Source organism: Budorcas taxicolor, chromosome 8, assembly GCF_023091745.1.
Source record: "Budorcas taxicolor isolate Tak-1 chromosome 8, Takin1.1, whole genome shotgun sequence".
Lineage (NCBI taxonomy): Eukaryota > Metazoa > Chordata > Mammalia > Artiodactyla > Bovidae > Budorcas > Budorcas taxicolor.
This window is the reverse complement of record NC_068917.1, coordinates 108,721,002-108,743,422: the sequence shown is the minus strand read 5'-3', so window position 1 is coordinate 108,743,422 and position 22,421 is coordinate 108,721,002. Positions and strand designations below refer to the sequence as shown.

The following is a 22,421-nucleotide window of genomic DNA, read 5'->3' as shown; positions in this document are numbered from 1 at the left end:
CAATGTTGAAAGGCACCACAAGAAATGATTTCATTCATGTTTCCACCTTCAGACCACTGAGGCATCATTAGACCCACCTTTCAGTGGAGTATAAGACTCAGGGGGAGAAACTGACTTGCCCAAGGCCATACGGCTAGTAAGTAACTGATAGGAGCTCAACTAAGGCATCTTGTGCGTTGATTTATCATCCCTTGATCTTCTAAAAAGTCTACCTTCAGTTCTATTAAACAACAAAGGCAAAGATGCTCATTATACAAAAATACATGTATATATATATATATGCATGTGTACACTTCATGTATAATGTACCCTTCTTATATTGTAGTATGTGTATACAAAGGTGTTAGCTCATTAACCAGAGGCAGGTTAAACGCCCAAGCTCATGAGATGTGACCAGCACCTCCATTCCAGACGAGGTTCAGGCGACAGAAGTTTCCAGGTTTTTACCAATAAAATACAGCTTAATATTCACCACAGAAATTATGCATCATTACTCATCAATTTCTGTTAGCAATCACTTATGGATTCCCTGACCTCCATATCTACAACATGTCTGTACGGAGCAGTCGCCGAGCCAGTTAGTCCTTGAGTGTGTGAGTTATTCCCTTAGTCGTGTTCAACTCTGTGCGACCCCATGGACCGTAGCCCACCAGGCAGGCTGCTCTGACCATGGGATCCTCCAGGCCAGACTACCGGAGTGGGTTGCCATTTCCTTCTCCAGGGGATCTTCCTGACCCAGGGATCGAACCCGGGTCTCCTGCATCGCGGGCCGATTCTTTACCATCTGGGCACTTGTTAAACAAGAACAACAATAAAAGACAGAGAAATCCCTCTCCAAGGCTGCTTCCCTTCCAAGTCTCCCTCTTGGCAGGAGAGAGAGAGAGGGATCAACACTTCACAGGCCACACTCACCTTTCAAAGACGTGGCCGTCGATGGGAGGGAACCACTCCAGCATCACAGAGTCGGTCGTGTGGCCCACGACCTGGGGGGCGAGGGCGATGGGCGCCGGCTTCCTGGAGGGCTGCCAGCCTTGGTACACCAGGTCCAGGTAACAGTGCATTCTGGCGACTTGATTGGGTGTGAAGGAGTCAGTGCAGTCGTCATCTGCAAGCAGGCAGAGGGAGAGATAAGCACCTCATTGCACGGACGGACAGGCAAGAGAATGATGATGCCTCCCGGGCGGCCCGGAAGCCAGCACCCTGGCCCTTGCCAACTGGGAGCTGGCCTCTTCCAGTGCTCGAGAGTTAATGGTCTGTGAACAAATTAGTGCAGTCATCACGTCTGCAGACAGGTGAGAGGGAGCATTAGGAGGGGGAGGGCGGATGGGACTGAAAAGGCACGTCACGGGTAAGGACAAGGGCAAGACGAGCCACTTTCCATGGGCCCCCATCTACCGGTCAGTAAGTTCCAGCCAATCAGTCAGTGACTCTCACTCATCCACTCGTGTCCCGTCTGTCTGCTCACTCATTCTTTCACATGCTTACTTGTTCCTTCACTCCCACCTTCACATTTGCTCATCGGCTCGTTCATCAATTCTGCCCCTTACTGATGCAGCGATGCTGCCTTCCAAACCAGCCTTCTGAGCATCGATTCTATACCCTCTGCTTGAAGCCAAGGGCCACGGAAACCTACAACACTCCTGCCGTTGAGGAGCTACCGGTCTAGCTATAGAGCAAAGGTCAGTTTGCTGTGTGGCTCAAGGTGGTTATAAGGCTGTTCAAGTTTGTGACGCCAGTCCCCGACGACAAGGCGATACGTGTGTTGAGGAAGACGGATAAACTAGAGAGGCTTCTGGGGGAGGTCCTGGAGGTCAACCAGGTTACACCGTTAAGACTGGGGAAGAAGATGAGGGATGGCAGAAGGGGCAGCTCAGGACCACAGCAGCGATGAGCCCTGGGCAGTGAGGCTCGGAAGTACTCCAGGCTCAGCACCCAGCCTCCAGTGTCCACGGCGGGAATGCAAGGACAATGACACCTCCTGCACAGTGCTGTCACTGGACACGGACTGTGGGCTTAGTACATGCTTTGTACATGGGATACTGTGCTTTGGGCGTGTGTAACTCTCCCATTAGTTTTGGAGTAAATACTCTGATTGCTCCATTTCACAGAGGAGGAACCTGAGGCTGAGAGAGGTCTCACTACTTTTTAAAGATCACAGACCTAGGGGCAGATCTGAGATGTGAACGCAGGCAGTCTTGACTCCAAGGCCACATTTCTAATCAATATGAGAACTTTTTTCTGAGTGTCCATGAGACCTTGTATGGGCAAAGTGTTCCACAGGTGTTTGATAAATAGGAGTTGAGCCTGAGTCAGAGGGGACCAGAATACAATCTCAGCTCTGAATGTCTTTAGATCTAATGACCTTCAATTCTACCCTCTGTTTTCTAGGATGAGGAATGAAGGCCTCGACCCGAGACTCTTCCCTGCCAAGGAGGAAGCTTGCCTCCCGTCTCTCCCTCCAACAGCTTTACTCAGCTGCCCCAGGGAAAGATCAAGGCACTGTTTTGGCTTGGTTTCCAAAAACACCACTTCCCAGAGGTGTCTGCCTGGCCTGGGTTTCTGCAGCTGGGCCCCAGACAGAGGGGAACGGGGCTCACCAGATCTTAAAATAAACCCACCATGGGAATTCCACAGTATAAACTCACTTTCTCTTATCAAACAAACAGAAAATAAGTTCAGGCAGGTGCTGGGCAGTTGGACATGACCTTGAGAATCCAGCTTGGGGAAGGGATAGGAGGGTGAGGAGGTTATACACAGAAGCTGCCTCTGATCCCCTTAGCAATTTTTGATGGTCTCCTTGCCAGCACCCTGGGGAAGACTTTTATACATTTGGAAGAAGCAGAAGAGCCTGGAGTCCTTTGGAGAACACCACCAAAGAATGACTAGTTGTACAAATCACTCTCAAGCTCAGATACTTGTATGTAACTCCTTGGATACAAAACAGGCTATGGGTTGCTTTTGCCTGGAAAATAAGACTCCAAATGGCCCCAGTGGTCTAAGAAGGACTAGATGGGCTGGTACATTTTCCTTTGTTACCAAGGACTTTGTACTTCATCCTGAAAGCTTTGGAAAAGCCACTAAATAGGTTAAAAGCAGGGGAAGGGCATGCTGGCTAAAGAAGTAAGGGTTATATGGTTAGATTCATGGGTGAATGATCTGGAGTCAAATGACTTCATCACCACTGTGCCTCAGTTTTCCTACCTGTAAAGTGGAGATAATGATGATAACAAGAGTGCTGGTGTCAGAATGCTGCCGAAGGTCATGGCAGGTGTAGCATCAAGAGGCAGGAGCAATGCTCAGTGAGTGCTCGCTGCCTCACATCTTGGGATAGTGCAGGCACCTCTGTGTGTGTGTGTGTGCTTGCGTGTGTGCACGTGTGTGTGTACGCGTACACTAATGTGGGTGAGTGTTAGGAATAGAAGCAGGAAAAAAACCAGAATGTAAAATAATCACTCTCTTTGATTTTGCAACATCGCCATTTAGGAATTCGATGGAGTGATACTCATGAACAAACATGAGGGAAAACATATGTACAAGGACATCTTTTGAAATATCATTTACATAGAAAAAAACATTAGAAATAATACATCTGTCTATTAATAGGGGGAGGACTCTGTACATCAAGGCACACGCACAGAACAGAATTCTAATCAGTCACTTCCCAAACAGGAAGTAACTAAAACTCAGGCCCCTCGTGTATAAGTTGGGGACATTTAAATCAGCCCCACAACCTAGAGTGATGGTGTGGTTTCCATGAGCTGGAACACATACAGCATTTATTTGATGAACGAGAGAGAAAAACAGCAATTTGCTTTCCTCTCTATATTCTGATTTGTTTGGTTTTCTTCATCCAAAGGAGTTACTTTCCTTTTATAACTTAAAAATTAGCCATTTCCATGTCTGCCAATATAAAAGTTTGAAAAATGGGTAGGTGACAGAAGCTGGGAGGAGGACAGAACTGTACCTGAACTTTAAAACTGAAGTCAAAAAACATCCCTCCCAGAGCTAGATCACTTGGAGACTGAACCGCTGCCGGGATCTTGGGTGAGGCACCAAACGGTTTCTGTCGATCATAAAGCCTCTGCCCCAACTAGCTGACGTTTCGAGTTGGCCCCTCTTAGCTTCCTGCCTCCACAGGCTGCCCCTCCTGACACCTGTGGCCCCTTCGTCCTGGTCTGTAGGACCAGCCAACCCATCCTATTCTTCTGTCCCCATGCTGCCTCCAACCAGAAAGGACATGGGGGACTTCAGAATTCTGGGAAGCTACACCAGTCCCCACGCTGTTGATGTTGTGCTGTGAGTTTGCAAACTAAACGTTGTTCTCAAGAACAGTTTCCACCTGCAGCTGGAAGGCCACAGGGCAGGGAGGTTCAAGGCCGCCACTTCCTGTGGGACCTCAGACAAAATGCCGACCCCTGACACCCTTGTTTCCACCCACTGTGAAACAGGGACTCATGAGCCTACCTGCCTTCTACAGCCAAGGGAAGCGTGCAACTAGCTCACCCATTTCTAACACGTGAATAACTGATGGTTTTGTTGTTTTAAAAACAGTGATAATAACACTAACAGCAATAGATGATTATATCCACCGCAGAACCCTTGGTATGTGCCAAACATGCTACAAAGAAAGAAACATCAACCTAAATATTACCTAGAGATTAAAAAAAAAATCTAGTATATATGTATGCGTAGATGGATATGAATATCTATAGTGGATTTCTGTAATTCTTATCATCACGAACATCATATATATATATAGACACTCATACACACAAACATACACACACTTGTGATGAGATATGATATATGTGCCAGGTCTTATACTGTACATTAGGTTCTGGAGTGTTTTCACAATTAACAGTCAACAGATAATCCTGCTAATCATCACTTACTGAGCACTAGTTTTGGTACCAAGGACAGTTCTAACCCCTTCACCTGAATGACTCTCACGCAAGGTGAGGGTGATTGTCCTCCATGAACCGATAAAGTAACAGGCTTAGACAGAACGAACTTGCCTGAGGTCAGAGTCAAAGGCTGGCCCACAGAGGATTCAAGTTGGTTCTCACACTCCAGACTTTACGCTCCGAACCACTGTGTTCCTATCAACCGTTTGCTACACCATCTTAGTGATTACAGGATGTTCTGTCATATGAGTGCCTTGTGATTTATTTCAGCAACCCATTCTCTTTTTGGATTTGTAAGAAGTTTCTAATTTTTCACACGTGTAAGCATTTCTCTTCTATGCCTGTTACACACTTCAATTAGTAAATGTCCTAATTAATATGTGGAGGAAAAAAACATTGCTAAAAACATTTTTAGGACTAAATCTTTAAACACATTAACAGATTTACTTCCTTAAGACATAATTCTTAGAGGTGGGGCTGCTGTGTCAAAGCTTAAGTGCATATTAAAAGGGACACACAGAACAGCAGTGACAAGACGCTTGCTCCCATAGCTGGGGAAAGCCTGGTTTCTACACTATTGAGGAAGCTGGGCTTGGAGGTCCTCTTAGTGGGTTCCTTATGGCATATTGTCTTCAGGAAGTAAGAGTCTGACCTGCCGTCTTTCTATCTGCCTGAGGATTAGCCAACAACTCAACGTGACCGCACTCACCCGGTGCTTGACTAGGCTTGCCCCTAGCACTTGCCCTGGTGTCTGCTTCATCTGAGCAGTTGGGACACTCTCGAACTCCCCCAGTGTCAGAAAGGGAGCCAGATAATTGTTGCTTAAATGCAGGCTCTGCCATGAAAGGAATGCCTTGTTTTTGCTGTGTGGCCCTGGGAAAGTGACAAGTTCCCTAAGCCATGCTTTCTCCATTTGTAAAGTGGGTACAGTAGTAATAGCACTTATCCCATTGGGCTATTTAGACGATTCAATGAGACAAGCCCATTGGGCGTTGCCCACAGTGTCTGGTATGTCACAGACACTCAGTAGTTTCTGCAGACTCGCCACCAGCCATGTTCAATTCATTACAGTCTTAGGACTAACAATTAATTCAGGTCCTCAGCTTCACTCTCCTTGCTCAACAAGTGGCTGGTGGCTACCATGCAGGGGGACACAAACACAGAATACACCCACTTCTGCAAAAAGCCAGAGCACTCGAAAGGAAACTCTAAGCAGCAGACCCAGCAAGCTCTCTACCCTCTTGTCTTGACTGCAAAGCCCCCGTGTGTCCCTCTCCCCAGCCCTGAGAACCCAATCCTGGTCTGCATTTTGAATTTTATCCAGCTGCTTTTGTCACCTCATCTATCAGCGATCCTAAGAAAAACAAACATTTCAAAGCTCGTGGTCTCCTTGAATATGCTTTTGCGGGTGTAAGTTTGTTATCGTAGCTCGGTGAATTAGTTCTGCTGTTAATGGGTCACTGAGCTGAGGGGTTCCTTTAGAAAAGCAACATTAAATCAATCACCCTTTAGATCTGTACAAAGGGGAACAACAACCAAAAAAAGATTTAGTTTATGGGGGTCCGGTAGCGAGTGGCAGCTCCTGGCCCCTAAGAGGCCGGCAAACTTCCAAACTCATGTTATTGTTTATTTTCCATGTGCACTGAGCTGGCCAAGGAAAGGTGCTATAGAAATGGAACTTAAGCAGGGCTCTGGGAGGGGACGGGACACCGGATATGGATGCCGGCTTGGCTGGGAATGGGAGCATGGTAGGAATCTGCTATGGAGGAAATCCCTAGCACTCAGGTCTTTTTTAGAGACCCCAAGCTAGGGGCTGTTTATGGCACCAAGTGTGGGTGCTGACCATTCAAGAGACCTTGGGTGTGAACTGTATGAACCTTAAACTGGAGATGCCCCCGGAGATCGTTCAGTCCAAACGGGAAACTGCGAAGACCCACTGGCAGTCGTGGAACCCACTGGATCTCGGGAGGGACAGCCTCTCTTTGAATGCAATCAGAGGCAAACCCCATCAGAAATGGGAACTGCTAGAAGCAGGCTCCCCTGCTTTAAGCAGAAATGGAGGCTCAGAGTCACACAGCCACTCAGAGTGCCCCCACCTCCCTGACAATGATCTCTCTGGCACAGACTCGAAAACCACCCAGATCGCTCAATATCCCACTCAGCCATCAGCTAGGTCTCACTGGAAGAGAGGCACAAGAGGAAAAGAGAAAAACCAGCGACCTGTGAAACGGGGGTAATTCCAGTCCCAGAGGCTCATTGAGAGAGTTAAACAAGATGACATATGTTAAAGTCCTTTATGAACAATAACTTTTTATTTTATTTTAGTTTTGAAATCTTTGGGCTGTGCTGCATGGTATGTGGGATCTTAGTTTCCCGACCAGGAATCGAACCCACATCTCCTGCATTGGCAGCATGGAGTCTTAACCACTAGACTACCAGGGAAGTCCCGTGAACAGTAAACGTTTATATAAGTAGAAATATTTCCATACAAATCTTTATATACCTGTTGTTAGAGAATTTATTCATATTCTTCCCTACTTGCCTTTCTTTCTCCTTCCTCCCCTTCTTCTTAGCAGCCATTTTTAAAAACATAAGGCCTGTGCTTGCTAGGTGCGGAGAGTACAGTGATGTCTTAGAGACAATCTCTGCCTTTATAGAGCTCACTTGCTTTGGTGGTGGAAAGAAACACCTAAATTGACTATTACGATAGAGCTGGATGCTCAGCTAACACACACCAGCATCTGGTGCTTTCCTTAGTCTCTTGGCCTACGGGTAAGGCTGTGACCATCCTAAGAAAGGGGTGTCTCATTCGTTCTTTTTCTTTTTTTAAAGATTTTTCTAATGTGGACCATTTGTAAAGTCTTTATTGAATTTGTTACTATATTGCTTTTGTTTTATGTTTTTTGGTTTTCCTGGCCACGAGGAATATGGTATCTTACCTCCGCAATCAGGGACTGAACCTGCATGCCCTGCATTGGAAGCTGAAATCTTAATCACTGGACTACCAGGACAGTCCCAGGATAGCTAATTTTCCAAAGATGTTATAAGGACTAGAGCTGGTCTTGATATACACTAAAAGGAAGTGCAGGGGATCTTGGAATGCACAGAATGAGTTATTAACACTGTTACTGATGGTACTAAATATGCAGTGAGGGAAAAAAAACTCCATCTCATGTAATAATTTCATTATTTGCAAAACCAAAAGAATTCTATTTTACTGTAATAAAACAGTAAAAGAGCATGTGACAATTTTGTGTGTGTGTGTTTTTTAAAGTTTCAACAATCACCAGCTTAGAAAACTATAGCTGCAAAAGTAGGAAAAATCTCAGAGATCAATTCCAGAGTTTCCATTTTCTTGAGAAAAGTGAGATCCAGAGATGGGAAGTGATGGACCCCAAGGCAGCAGGTGACCTAGCAGCAGAACCCGACCTTCTACTCAGGCTTCCTGACTGTTAGTCCTGGTCAGCTTCCCAAAGCATCTTACTGAGGAGCTTTTAGATACAACATCTTCCTTGCATCCCTGAGGTACTCATGGAAGGCACAGGTACTCAGTTACTTGGGATGAGGACTTGTTGGGATGAAGAGACCTTAGGAAAGACAGGAAGCCTGCTTGAGCCAGGCTGGGAGGCCACGTCTGACACTCTGGCACTCTGGTGCAGTGTGTGGGCCTGCAGAGTGTGGGCCTTACCTGCATAGCTCATGAAGTTGTTGTATGGAGTGTTGAAGAAGCTGTTGAAGCCACATGTGTCATTCCCTGGGCCTGGGTCGCCGCAGAACTTGTGTTTCGGAGCTGGGTTGGTGTCACTGCAGAGGTCTCCGGTCTCATAGGAGGGCTCTGTCTCCATGCAGGGGTCACTGCAAGACTGGATTTCCGAGATGCCTCGGAAGATGTGGTAGAGGCCCAGGCTGTGCCCAATCTCATGGATCATGGTGTGGGTGTGCCCAGGGATGCCGTAGAAGGATGGATTCAAGACGATACCACCTGCCAGGGGAAGTCAGAGCGTTAGGCGAACAGGGCACCCTGCTTCCTGCTGCAGGAGTCCCCAGATCCCTCAAGGGGGAATGGGGCACAGCCCAAAGTAACCACCGTCTCCTCCACCCTACGACTCCATGGCTGAGAGCCATTCTGACTTGTGGCATGAATCACGGATGGCGTAGGAAGAAGTCTCAAAGTCATTTTGTGCAATCCCTTCATTTTTCAGTTGAAATGATGCCTAAAGGAGTGAGGCAACTTATTTAAGGGGATGTCAAACTACTTAGAAGTAGTGGCATGATTACAATTCAAGGACTTCGATTTCTGGACTGGCAAAGATTTCAGCTGCAACCTCTTAGGAAGTAAGGCATGCCCCAGTTTATGAATATCTACACAAATTGATCTACACAAATTGCTTAAATGAAACTCTCATGCCCTGACACCTTGGTTCCAGCTCTCATGTTGCCTTCACTAATGCTGTGAAGTTGAGCAAGTTGATTGCCGTCTCTGAATCCCGTTTCCGAAGCTCTGTACCCTATGAGAGTGAATGTTCATAAAGGCCAGCACTGTGGCGTACTCACATTATAACATTGATAATAGTCAGTGTTTCCTGAGCATTTATTACATACTTTCAGCCCTTGTGTTCAGTGTTTCACATGTATAAGCACACTTAATCATCTCACAACCCTCTGAGAGGGGCACTGACTCACAGAGAGGTGAAACAATGGGCCCATGATCGAATTAGTAAGCGGGGACTTCAGACCTGAACCCAAGATCTTTGGATTCCAAAGCCAGGAATCTTAATCAGTTCTGCTGCTAATGCCCACCACAGGCACAGAATATGGCATCTCATTAAGTAAATGTTGACTATCTGATGAATGCCAACCCAGTGAAAGAGGTTTTGTGAGGCCTAAGTAAATGCGTGTAAGTAGCCAGCATAGCACCTTACACACAGCAAGTGCCTTGTTTACTGTCTAACCACTTGTTACCCCAAATGCACCCCAAGAACGAGCAGCATCAGCTTCACCTGGAGGTGATCAGAAATTCAGACTCTTAGGCCCCACCCCAGGCCTAAAGAATCAAAATAATAATAAGTCTTTTACCAACAGCCCCAGATGACTTGCCTGTATGTTCTAGTTTGAGAAGCGATAAACCACCCTACATATCTTAAAAGAATGACCGTTTCTTCCCTTGGGCAGATAGATGGATCAGATCTCAGGGAAACCAATGGACAGCATGGTTCTGTGTTTGTATTTAGCTACTGGAGAAATACATACAGGTTGGCAGATAGATATTTCAGCTGGAAAATCCGAGTGTGTTTAAGGCAAGGTTAAGCTTCAAGTCCGAGCACAGAGGAATGAATAAAGAAGATGTGTTACATATTTACAATGGAATACTCTTCCGCCATTAAAAAGAAGAAGTAATGCCATTTGTGGTCCATTTGGATGGAGCTAGAGATTGTCACATTGAGTGAAGTAAGTCAGGTAGAGAAGGAGAAATATTGTATGACAGCCTTTATATGTGGAATCTAAAAAGAGATGATACAGAATGAACTTACAAAACAGAAGGAGACTCGGGGACTTAAGAGAATGTACATATGGTTGCCGGGGGAAAGGAACAGTTAGGGAGTTTGGGATGGTCATGTACCTACTTCTATATTCAAAGTGGATAACCAACATGGACCTACTGAACAGCACAGGCAAGTCTGCTCAATGTTATGTGACGGTCTAGAAGGGAGGGGAGAATGGATAGAAGGATATGCATGGTAGAGGCTCTTCATTGTTCACCTGAAACCATCACAACATTGTTAATCAGCTATACCCCCCATACAAAATAAAAAGTTTAAAAAAAAAGAAAACGCTTCACCTCTGAGCAATCTGCAAGCAGTGGCTGCAAGTGCAGAGCAGCTCACTACAGAACGGTGAGGAGGGAGGCCCTTGCTATTCTCTGCTGGCAAGCCTGGAGCAGGCGTGGGGGGAGTTTTATCTCAGACTGAACTGCTGGGAGGGCAAGCTTGCTCAGTCATGGGGCTCATGGAGTCGATTAATTCTGAGCTGCTCAGAGCCTTCCAGCACAAAGATAAAGATGTATGAGGGGGTGTGTGTGCTTGCACGTGTATATGTGAGAAGCGGCAGGCAGAGGCAGGGAGGAAGAGAAATTGAGACAGGAAATCTCCCTCAATTATTTTCTGTCAATCATAATATGAAACATAATCCCCTTCCCACCCAAGGCTTTTTCCAGGGATCATGGTGTAACAGCAGGAAAAGAGGGTGTGTATATATGATTCTAATAAATTGGGTTTGATTGGGCCTACTGCAGAGGAACTGCTCAGGATCAGCATGTCTCAGGACGGAGAGGTGGCAGCCTGGGAGGCCGGCTGGAGTTAGCCTGACATGGGTTGCAATCTTCATTCTGTTTTGCAATGGCTGTGTGATCTTGAGAAAGTAACTCTGCACCTCTAGCATGTTCTGATATAAGCAGCAGCAGCAGCAGCAGAGCACCAAAGATTCTCAGTTTCTCTGTGAAGCTGTAATATTGAGGTCAATGGAGAACGAAGGGAGGCGGGGTGCTGGCAGGACCCCATAGGTGTTTCCAGGGGATAATGATAGGATTGCAGGCTCGATGTCCAGGCTGGGTCTCCCAGGCTCCCCTCTTCACAGAGCAACAGCACAGAGCTTGAGTCCTGTTTCACTGCCTCTCTTAAAAGGTGAAATAGCTTGAGGCTGACATCATCCTGAAATACTATAACATGCTGTGGATTTATAGCCTTCTGTATGCCTGGTCCTGAGCCAGTCTCTGAAATTCAAGGAATTATCAGGAGTATTTCTCTCTCACTATAGAAACTTGCTGCTCAACCATGCTAAGGCTCTAATCATGACCCTTTTGGTTGATTTTTCAAAAGGAGAGAATTTCAGTCCTGAGAAGGGTCTTCAGAGGCCCTCTAGTCTAACTTACTCCCTTAAAATCTGAAGACATTGAGACCTGGAGAAGGAAAGAGACTTGCCTAAGGCCATCCTGTGAAGTGAAGTCATAGCTGAGAACAAGCCTATATGTTGGCTTTGGGCCAGCAAGATTCCCATACATCATGCAGGCATGTGATATGAGCTAATCAGCTTCAGCTTGCCTCAGGTGCACATTCTCTTTCACCCAGCCCCTGTCTGTCTAGGTCTGTCTGTCTACCCATCCACCATCTATCTCATGGTTTCTCGACAACAGCACTGCTGGTATTCGAGGCCGGGTAACTCTTTCACGTGGGTACCACAGGAGATCGAGCGGCATCGCCGGCCTCTACCCACTCGATGCCAGTAGCATTGCCACATTTGTGAAATCCAGAAGTTTCACTTGACCTTGTCAAATGTCTCCCAGAACATAAAAATCCTCCAGCTGAGAACTGCCAGCTGTTTATTGTCTCTATCTCTACATAACCACACAAATGTGTGTATGCACACACACACACAGACATACAAACTGGTTTCACTCTCTTAAAAACAACTAGCAGAAGATAGTGCTCTGGAGTGAACGAAGTCTAGAAGCTGACTCAACACAACTTTATTGTTTGAAGCTGCAAAGTCCCTCAGCTCTAAGATACTGTGGATTTAGAGCAGCCACTGGACCCTGGCTATATCACTGGAAAATCAGACAGGCCTGAGGAAAGATCCAGCACGATCACTCTGCTGAGCCCTAACATTCTCAGAAAAAGGTATCCATTGAGTCATTACTATTCACTGGTGTAAATAATAGGAACATTCTAACACAGGCAAAAGCGCTAGATAAATTGCAGTGCCCTCACTCAATGGCATATTGTCGGTATTTAGTCATTAAGTTGTGTCTGACTCTTTTGAAACCCCATGGACTATATAGCCTGCCAGGCTCCTCCGTCCATGGGATTTCTTGGGCAAGAATACTGGAGTGGGTTGCCATTTCCTTCTTCAGGGGATCTTCCTGACCCAGGGAAAGGGCCTACATCTCCTGAGCCACCAGGGGAGCCCCCAATGGCATTTTACATGGCCATTAAAAAATCCTGGTCTTTAGAGAACTGGACATAACTCAGAGACAGGCTATTCTCTTGTGATGTTAAGTGAAAAAAAAAAAACAAAACTGGATGAGAAGTTACTTTGAAGACTGTTGCAACATGGGAAAAAGTAGATGGCATAATATTAAGCAAAAAAAAAAAAAAAGAACAAATTTGCATCTATGCTATGATTTCAGATACGCACAAGTTAAAAAATGCATATCTACATACAGATGAGTACTGGTAGAGAACATGGAAAAATTGAAATTAAAGGACAACAGTGTTTGCTTACAGGGCCTGGTTCAGAAACCATTGTCATTTCTGACTTTTGGTGATTGGTTTGTATAAACATATGTCTTGTTTATAGATATGCATAATTTGAATGTTAGAATTCCTGGTGGTGTCGGTGGATGGAACATGGAGGAACAGGGAGTTCTTGCAAACTCTCTGTTTGCTCCTTTCAAGCCAACCCATCACTGGCTGGCCCAGCACAAAGTTGTTACTAGGCTGAGAAGATATTTGCATGAACGAAGAGGCAGGGGGTATAAGGAGAAAGCAACCAGTGAACAGAGTTGGAAACCTAAATTCCAGTTGTGGTTCTGACCCTGATTTGGGTGTGACCTTAGATAGGCCCCATTCACTCTCCAGATCTTCGTTCCTCCACTGGTAGAACAGAATTAATAGTATTGTGTTATTGTTCAGAGCCTCACTTGATGGCTGACAGATAAGGAATGCTAAAGCGTTTTGCAATATTAAAAGACATCAATAACTAAGTTGTTCATCGTCATTACCACCACGATCACCATCAGAATCCTGACTACTTCACTACTCAATGTATGCCTGTCCCAATCCAACTTCTTCCTGAAGAAGTTTCCAGTTCTCACCTAAGTGCATCAGGGCCTCCTTGTCCCACGGCCAAGTTGCTACTCCTGCCAATTCCTCCTCTGAGGAGTTTGCAAAGAAGATATTGAGGTGTGTCGATCCATCCAGCCTAAGAATGTTCTTCATCTCATTAACATCCACGTATGCTCTGGAAGAGAAAAAGAACCTTGGCTGTCATTGACATCTGAAAAAAAGGGTACTATTCAAATACCAGGTACTCCCAGATTAACTGAGTCACACCATGCGCCAGGCACCTGGCTAAGCACTTTATAAACATGACCTCATTGACTTTCCCCAAAATATTATACAGTAAGTGAGGTGATCACATTGCACAGACAAAAAAAAAATGTCCTTGTGAGTTTGAGAAACTTGAAGGTTTCTCAGCTTATCAACAATAGCAGCGTTCAGTTTAGAACCTCAGTCAATCTCAAGGCAACAAGTGTGGCCCTAGGGGCTCTGCTATATTGACTGATGACATAATACAGACATAGATCGAGAAGAGACCATGGAAGAGATCACACATATTCTAATCCTGGCTTCTTCTCTACTTCATTCACTATGGACCTCAGACCATTTATTAGGCAAACACAAGCTATACCAGGAGGCCTGGTTTGCATCTCTATTCCCATCTTGCAAGGGGGTTTGGTCCAAAGTGATTAAACAGGTTGCCCAGAGTTGCAGAACTGGGTTTCAAGGTCAAGTCTGTCTGGCTTAGAAATATATGTTCTTTTCACTGGGGCACTATCTGCCTCCCATACATGACTCTGCATTCTGTAAGCCTTTATTACTTTGTCCATAAAATAGGCCAAGGTATATATCACATTGGAGGCAGCCATCATTGCAAAAACCTAGAATATATACTGATGCATTTGGAAAGTGAATTAATTCTGCACACTCTCATCATCAGGTCTTTCACACACCAAACAAACATGTCAGACAGAGAAAAAATGGTCTTTGGAAAGAGACTGGCATATCCCGGGTGCTTAATAAATAAGAACACTTCCTTTGTGGAGTACGACTCTCCCTTCACAACAGGAATTATAAAGCTTTGGGCCAGTCACAGATTCAGCGGATCACAGAGAGAGGCATCGTATCCCCCTGTCATGCTTCTTTCAGGTGGAGCTAGTGGTAAAGAAGCCGCCTGCAATGCAGGAGATGCGGGTTCGATCCCTGGGTCAGGAAGATCCCCTGGAGAAGGGCATGACTACCGACTCCAGCATCCTTGCCTGGAGAATACTAGAGCCTGGCGGGCTGCAGTCCATGGGGTCGCAAAGAGTTGGACGTGACTGAAGCGAGTTAGCACACAAGCGTGCATATTCTCTGTTAGGATACTTGTGAACAGCCAATAAATATCTTTGGAGTAAAGTTAGAAATGAATCAATGAACTAAAACAAATATAAATAAGCAAGCAGTCAGCCTGGTGTAGTAGGTGAGATAAAGCCTGTGAGTAATGATCTTTCGTGGTTCAGATGGTAAAGAATCTGTCTGCAATTTGGGAGACCCAGGTTCAATCCCTGGGCTGGGAAGATCACCTGGAGAAGGGAATGGCACCCCACTTCAATATTCCTGCCTGGAGAATCCCATGGACAGAGGAGCTTGGCAGGCTATAGTCCATGGGTCACCAAGAGCCGGGCACAACTAAGAGAACAACAGTGATCTTTAATGTTTTCTGGGTCCTTCTCTGTGGCCCCTCACTCCATGGATAATCACCCCTAATCTTCATTACACTGAGGTAGGTGGTATTGTTATCCCCATTTTCCAGAAGAAGAAAAAGGCTCGCGTAACTTCAGACATTGCTTGTGTCACACAGCTAGCTGGAAGTGCTTCCCTTTTCCACCGCGCTGCCTCTGGAGGGTAGGGGGAGGGGGTGGGGGCTGGCACAGAGCCTGGCCAGCAAAACACTAATAACGCCGCTTTTCTCTCTTCTTCCTGGGGTCACAGAAGAAGCTCCCCACATGTGAAGCAGTAGAGTCAGAGGGCCCCAGCGGGGCCTGTGGGACCCTGTCTTCCTCTTGAGCCTCGTATCACTCTGCTCCCGCCCCTGAACTTCCCACAGTGTGCTGTCGGCAACATCTTCCTCCCCCGTCCCCCCATCATGCATTATCCTCAGCGCCTTAACTCATGCTGCTCCTCTCAAGGACTCAGATCCTCTGATGAACGAATCCAACGTCTGTGCTGGCATCACTCCTCCAGGAAGCCATCCCCGATTGCCACCTCACCTCCAGCTCTTCTTCCAACTCTGTACCCCTCCACCTCCTATGAGCACGCGCACTCACACTGCTCCAAATACTCCACTGGTCTGTATCTGCCACTGTCTGTGGCTCCCTGGGGGCAGGGAATGTGCCTAATTCATCTCTGTTTATCACCCAGTTCTCAGCACAGGGCTTGACCCTTGGCAAGCACTCAGGAGATCTGGATGGAGGGGAATTACATTGGGAAAGAGAAAATCTAAAACGCTGAGGCCCCAGTCTCACCTGCAGCTTCCTTTCTATGAGGCTTCAGCTTCCTAATCAATGCACTGGGTTTAGGAACAGATGCCCAGTGCTTCATGGGGCATTTCTGTGGGTCACGAACCTGTGCCTCCACTTTGGGGGAAGAGAATGTGTCTGAAACCTACAGGGTCCTCTCAGCCCCACGTGTGATCAAGAGCCCATGATTAGTCACGGGACCATAATTTTTCCAGCTTTTCAATGACCAAAAAAAAAAAAAAAAGTTGCACATGTGTTGGAGATACAGGTGAGGCCTGGAGAGGTCACACCTGTGTCTAGGCTGAGCTGACCTGTAATTCCAAGGACAGAAGCTGAGATATTGACCCGGAATCTCACTGTTACACCTCTGCTCCCCTCAGCTTCTGAGCCGAGGAGACTCATGAGGAGTTTGAATGAGTCTTCTCTGTGATCCGAGTAGAAATGAGGAAGGTTAAGGACAACATGCAGTAAGTTCTTGCTATATGCCAGCCCCTGTCCTAGCTATACCTGCTGTCTCACCTCTGTGCAGAATCTGAAGCCACGGGCAGAGCGTGTAAGATGACCTGTTCTTAAGCCAAAGTCCTGGGTTTGAATCCAGCTCTTCCCCTGGATGTTTGGGTCCCCCTGGGTTATTTGCTTAACTTCCTGTGTCCCCGAATCTTTATACAGAAGATAAAGATGCGAACAGTATCCACCTCATTGAGTTGGTTTGAGGATTTGGGACACTAACAAAGGAAGCGTAAAGGGCTTAGAATAATACCTGGCACGCAGAAACCCTGGGTAAATGTTTAGCCATTCCCAGTACTCATCCTGGTCCTACAGATGAAGGAACAGGGGTTCAGAGATCACATAAATACTGACAAGGCCAAGTCCAAATCTCCATGTGTCCAACTCTTCCCTCAACCTCACCCTCAATCCCGGGCCCTCTCAGGGCCACAGGGAAAGGAAACAAGTGGGAGCAGAGTGAAAACACCAGACGCCGAGGCTTCCCTGCGACGGCCCTTCCCGCGCGATTAATTGTTTTTCAATTGATTTGCCCATTTCCATCTACTGCTCTCTCGCACAGAGAACACACATGGCATTAGAGAGAGTCACCTCTTTGTCCCATGGCTCCAGGGTGAGAAACTTCAGGAGAGGAAGAGAAGGGTGGGGCAGGGGCAGGGAGATGTTTTAATTGGTTGTTTATTCTGATATAATTGCAGAAACTAATCTTTTCGGTGGGTGGTATTCATCCTGGCTCTAGGCAGATATGTGCGATATTAAATAAAGACTCTCCCTTGCTTGTATATGGTTTTTTTTTTTTCCGGTTTTTGTTTTTCACACTTTGAGAAGCTCCTGTTTCCCTAAAGAGATGGCCCCTTTCCTCTCCAGTTATTTTTGGGGGGGACCCACGCAAAGGAGAATAGTTCTGTGGTTAAAAGATTTTCTTCTGCTAGCTCAGGTCTTCCCACCTGTTCAGAGCCAAGCTGGGTGTTTCCCAAAAATATCAGGGGAAACTCTTGGGGACAGGAGCCCGTGTATTTAACTTCCTCCTCCATCTCTTTAAGCTCTGTTGGACTTCCCTGGTGGCACAGTGGGTAAGAATCCACCTGTCAGAGCTGGGGACATGGGTTTGATCCCTGGTCCGGGAAAATTCCACATGCCTCAGAGCAACTAAGCTCATGCGCCACAGCCACTGAGCCTGTGTTCCAGGGCCCACGAGCCACAGCTTCTGAAGCCCACACGCCTGGAGCCTGCGCCCTGCAGCTAGAGAAGCCCCCGGCCCCACAACCAAGGGCAGCCCCACTTGCCGCAACTAGAGAAAGCCCGCACACAGCAGCGAAGGCTGTGCACTGCCGGAAACAGTTAATTTTTAAGAAAAGGTTTGCTTACTCCCTTTGCAGAAGAGAGAGCACAGGGGGTCACACTGAGAAGGACCGTTCAGAGTCGAGGGAGATGGGTGCTAAGAGGAGGAAAAGGGTTTGCTGAGGGCCACTTGCTCTCCGTTTTGTTACCACAGGGAGGTTGGTCCCCTATGTATGCTCTAAATTGGCCAAATTTCTTTAAAAAAGAAACTACCTCCCCCCAATTCATCTAAATCCCAAACTCTGTGTTTATTAATTTATGTGCAGGTTCTACTTGGCTGGACAGTAGATCCGGATCCACAGGCAAGCTGCTTCACCTCTCTGAGTCTCAGCTAGCTCAGGGGCTACCAGAGGGCTGGACCGAGCCAGCTCAGCACCACCCTGGCTCAGACCTCCCCCCACCACCCTGCAGTTTCTGATCTCCTATTATTTCTCTTTGTTTCCTCCGGGTGGGAAAAACCACCTCCGGGTCACTCTGGTCTCAGCCTGCAGTGTCTCAGGCCTACCACCCAATCTTCTTCTTTCCCCTACAACCTCCCACTCGCGTTCTTACAGTTTCCTCATCCCAAGAACCTCTGGGTTTGCCCAGTGATGCCCGTTCCTGAAGCACGTCCATCAGTCTCTCTTCTCTGCCTTACAAGCTCTCGCCCTGAATCTCGGCCTTTTAAATTCTTACCCTCCCTGCTAAGCTCAGTTTACGTGCACTACGTGCCACGTGTCGGCTCCTGACCACTCTCCCCTGTAAGACGGGGAGATGATGTCCGCCCTTCAGGGCTGTCAGCAGGACTAGAGGCAGAAGAAAACGTTCCTCCCACAGTGCCTGGCACATTTGAAGGCACTCACTGGTTAGCCGAGGCTATTTGCATTGCGTTATTATTATATTAATTACAAGGACAATTATTAGCAACACCAAAATCAGCTGAAAATGATTTCACCCTCCTCAGAGGCTCCTAATTTTGATTCTAGTTTCTATTATCCTGCTCAGGATTATCGTCGCTGTACCTTCCATCAGTCTGCAATAAGCTTGAAACTTATAAGCCGTGTCTTTATCCTCTCTATATTGCCTACACCTTTCCTCCAAGATACAGAGCTCTCTCTGGTTGGCAACTTTTCAGCACCTCTCTTGTAAGCTTCGGAGAACGCGATGGCACCCCACTCCAGTACTCTTGCCTGGAAAATCCCATGGACGGAGGAGCCTGGTAGGCTGCAGTCCATGGGGTCGCGAAGAGTCAAACAAGACTGAGCGACTTCACTTTCACTTTTCACTTTCATGCATTGGAGAAGGAAATGGCAACCCACTCCAGTGTTCTTGCCTGGAGAATCCCAGGGACGGGGGAGCCTGGTGGGCTGCCGTCTATGGGGTCGCACAGAGTCGGACACGACTGAAGCAACTTAGCAGCAGCAGCAGCAGCAGCTTGTAAGCTTCCCAGAGGTGCAGCAGTAAAGAATCTGCCTGCCAACACAAGAAATGCAAACGACGCAGGTTCCATCCCCGGGTCAGGAAGATCTGGAGGAGGAAATGGCTGTCTGCTCCAGTATTCTTGCCTGGAGAATTCCATGAACAGAGGAGCCTGGTGGGCTGCAGTCCATGGAGTCGCAAAGAGTCAGACATGACTAAGTGCCTGAGCACACACATATACACATACACTCATAAACTGTGTAACTTCAAAACATGATGAGGAAGTCCAGGAGTCAGCGAAGTGAAGTGACTTGCCCAATCAAGTAAGGAGTGGAAGGCCTCTAGTCACTAGCCCACGTACGACAGCACTTTTGTACCAACAAATAAAGTTACCTCTCCCTTCGAGGCGGGAGGGGCATAGTTCCTTGCAAGGGGGCACGGTGTGGAGAGTTAAGCGTGGGGAGGATTGTAGCATCCACTCTCCATTTCAGCTGCACACCCCTGTGCAGAACCTGATTGCCTGGATTTGAAGCCCATTCCCATTATGCTCGGCTGCCTAGGTTGCAGCTCTGAGTCCCCATCTATTCAGTAAGCTTGTGAACTACCAGCATTTTCCAAATCGAGGTCTATGGGAGGCTAAATCCACAAGAAGAAGAGGCATATTTAAAGGAAAAAAAGAGTTTCCAAGTCAGATGGCTTTAGGACATGCTCTGTGAAACAAGCTTCAATACATATTTTTTTTAATTGCAAGAATTTTCAGAGCCTTTAATATACAGAATGGGAGTAAGACAGAGAGCGTATGAAGTATTCCCAAACACATTTGACCATAATCCTTTTTCCCCCACCCCACCGCTGCCCTTGCCAAAAATGAAATAACAGCACAACCAACCGAGCTTGGGAAATGCTGGGCTAAGCTGGAAAGTCCCTTCTCACTCAGAGCCTCTCCCGACTGCCTGTCAAGAGAGGTGTCTTGGTGTCTCTTTTCTTCCTGCGCAGCCCTTGTACCTGGCTCCCCCTGTGAGGGCTGTGGGTCCCCTGGAATGTCAGTTTCAGGACAGGGCCCGGCCAAGGCGTTCTCATGGCTTCTCCCCTTCTGCCAGAACTACATTTCAAAGCCATGAGAGCAGTCCTGGAGGGAGATCAAAGCCCTCTCAACTCAACTGTCATTAGAATATTTTCTTTATGCATCTCACTCGCTCGTGAGTGCCAACAACATATTTCCTAAATGCACTGGCCCGAGATGGTACAACTCGGTAATAATCTCAATGAGAGGGCTGTCAGGGCCTGTTTTATTGAATGAGAAGCAAAAGGGAACTGCGTTCAAAATGCACAACAACAACAGCAATCCCTCCAATGAAGGCATCGAGCTTTTCCAACTCTAGACCATATGGCACTAGCTTCCCCATTTTCAAGATGGTGAGAGGCAAGGTACAGTGAGCTCAGGTCAAGACTGTGTCTCTATTACCACTCAAAGCAAATGGACTCCCCACCGCAGAAGTGATGGCTGAGCTCTTTGAGGACTGCCAAGCCAAAGTCCTGCTCCCTGGGCCCTTGATGGGCACAGGCAGGTTACGGGAATGGTGCTGCCCACCTGTAAATACTGTCCATTTGAAGAGGGTTTGTCTGAGCTGCTCCTGGCTGAGAACAGGCTATTTCCAAGCTAGAGGCTCTTTCAAAGTAAGGGGAAGCACAGCAGAGTGCTACAGAAAAACTCATCTTTTTTTTTTTTTTTAAGTGAAACTTCCTTAAATATGACAGCATAATGTTTACCCACTCAATGGACACAATTTGAGCAAACTCTGGGAGCTAGTGAAGGACAGGGAAGACTGGCATCCTGTAGTCCATGGGGTCACAAAGAATCAGACACAACTTAGCGACTGAACCACAGCAACAACATTTAAATAGAATACCTTAGATTCTTATTCTTCTGAAGCCCATGTAGAGCACAGTCTACACAGTAAAACTCTGTTAATTACATGATTAAATGTTCTCGGATGGATTTCTAGATAGAAATGTTCAGGACTTAAATCGATTCTTCATGCAATGATATGACAGTGGGATATACGTGTGTCAAAGTCATACATACATAGTCACTAGTTTCTTTTTGTGTTCACTATTTTCTTCTGGCATTATACACCAAGACCTTCCTAACTACTGTCATCCCTGGCCTTATTTTTCTTTAAAAAAAAAAAAAAATAGCCATATTTTAAGACAGAGATAGAATAGGGTTCAAATCCTCCCTCTTCTAGCAAGTGACCCTGTGACCTTGGAGAAGGCACTCAATCTCTCTGAACCTCAATTTCCCTATCTGTAAAATGGGGATTTTAAAATTCAACCTAGAAATGAGAATATAAAAATCCAAAGGGGTAATACACAAGAAAGCCCCTAAAAGACTGCTCTACTCATGAAAAGGCCCTAAGATGCGCAATTTTATTTAACTCGCTCATGGAGCTACGGGCTTCCCTGGTAGCTCAGTGGTAAAGTGTCTGCCTGCCATGCAGGAGACTGCCTACAAGGCAGGAGCCATGGGTTCAATCCCTGGGTCAGGAAGATCCACTGGAGAAGGAACCCACTCCAGTATTCTTGCCTGGGAAATCCCATGAACAGAGGAGCCTGGCAGGCTATAGTCCACGGGATCTCAAGAACTGGGCAGGACTTATTAATTACACCACCACCATCACTATGGATCTAGAAGAAACTGGTCTTGGATCCCAGTGTTTATCGTGTCTCCTTTCCATCAGTGTACCCTGGTTCCATCACTGGACCTATGTGTTTATCTTCCTCATAGGCAGCTGCCCCATTTCTACAACTCACAGAAAAAGTCCTGTAACACTGCCCATTTCCAAATTCTGATTGCAGCCTGTCATTCCCATGGAAGATCTCAAGTCCGTAAGGTACTCCTCCACTTTCAGAACACACCAGACCATTTGAAAGTGATT

At 46.7% G+C, this 22,421-nt stretch overlaps 1 protein-coding gene across 1 annotated transcript in view; it reads right to left on the bottom strand.

Annotated features, from left to right (window-relative positions):
• PAPPA (pappalysin 1) overlaps window positions 1–22,421 on the bottom strand; it is a 256,271-nt gene that overhangs the window by 186,482 nt on the left and 47,368 nt on the right. Inside the window, exons 3-5 of the mRNA XM_052645172.1 lie at window positions 13,774–13,919; window positions 8,593–8,886; window positions 913–1,105 (exon numbers count right to left, since the gene is read on the bottom strand). Coding sequence (XP_052501132.1) covers window positions 913–1,105; window positions 8,593–8,886; window positions 13,774–13,919 — 633 coding nt within the window. The remainder of the gene's footprint in view (window positions 1–912; window positions 1,106–8,592; window positions 8,887–13,773; window positions 13,920–22,421) is intronic.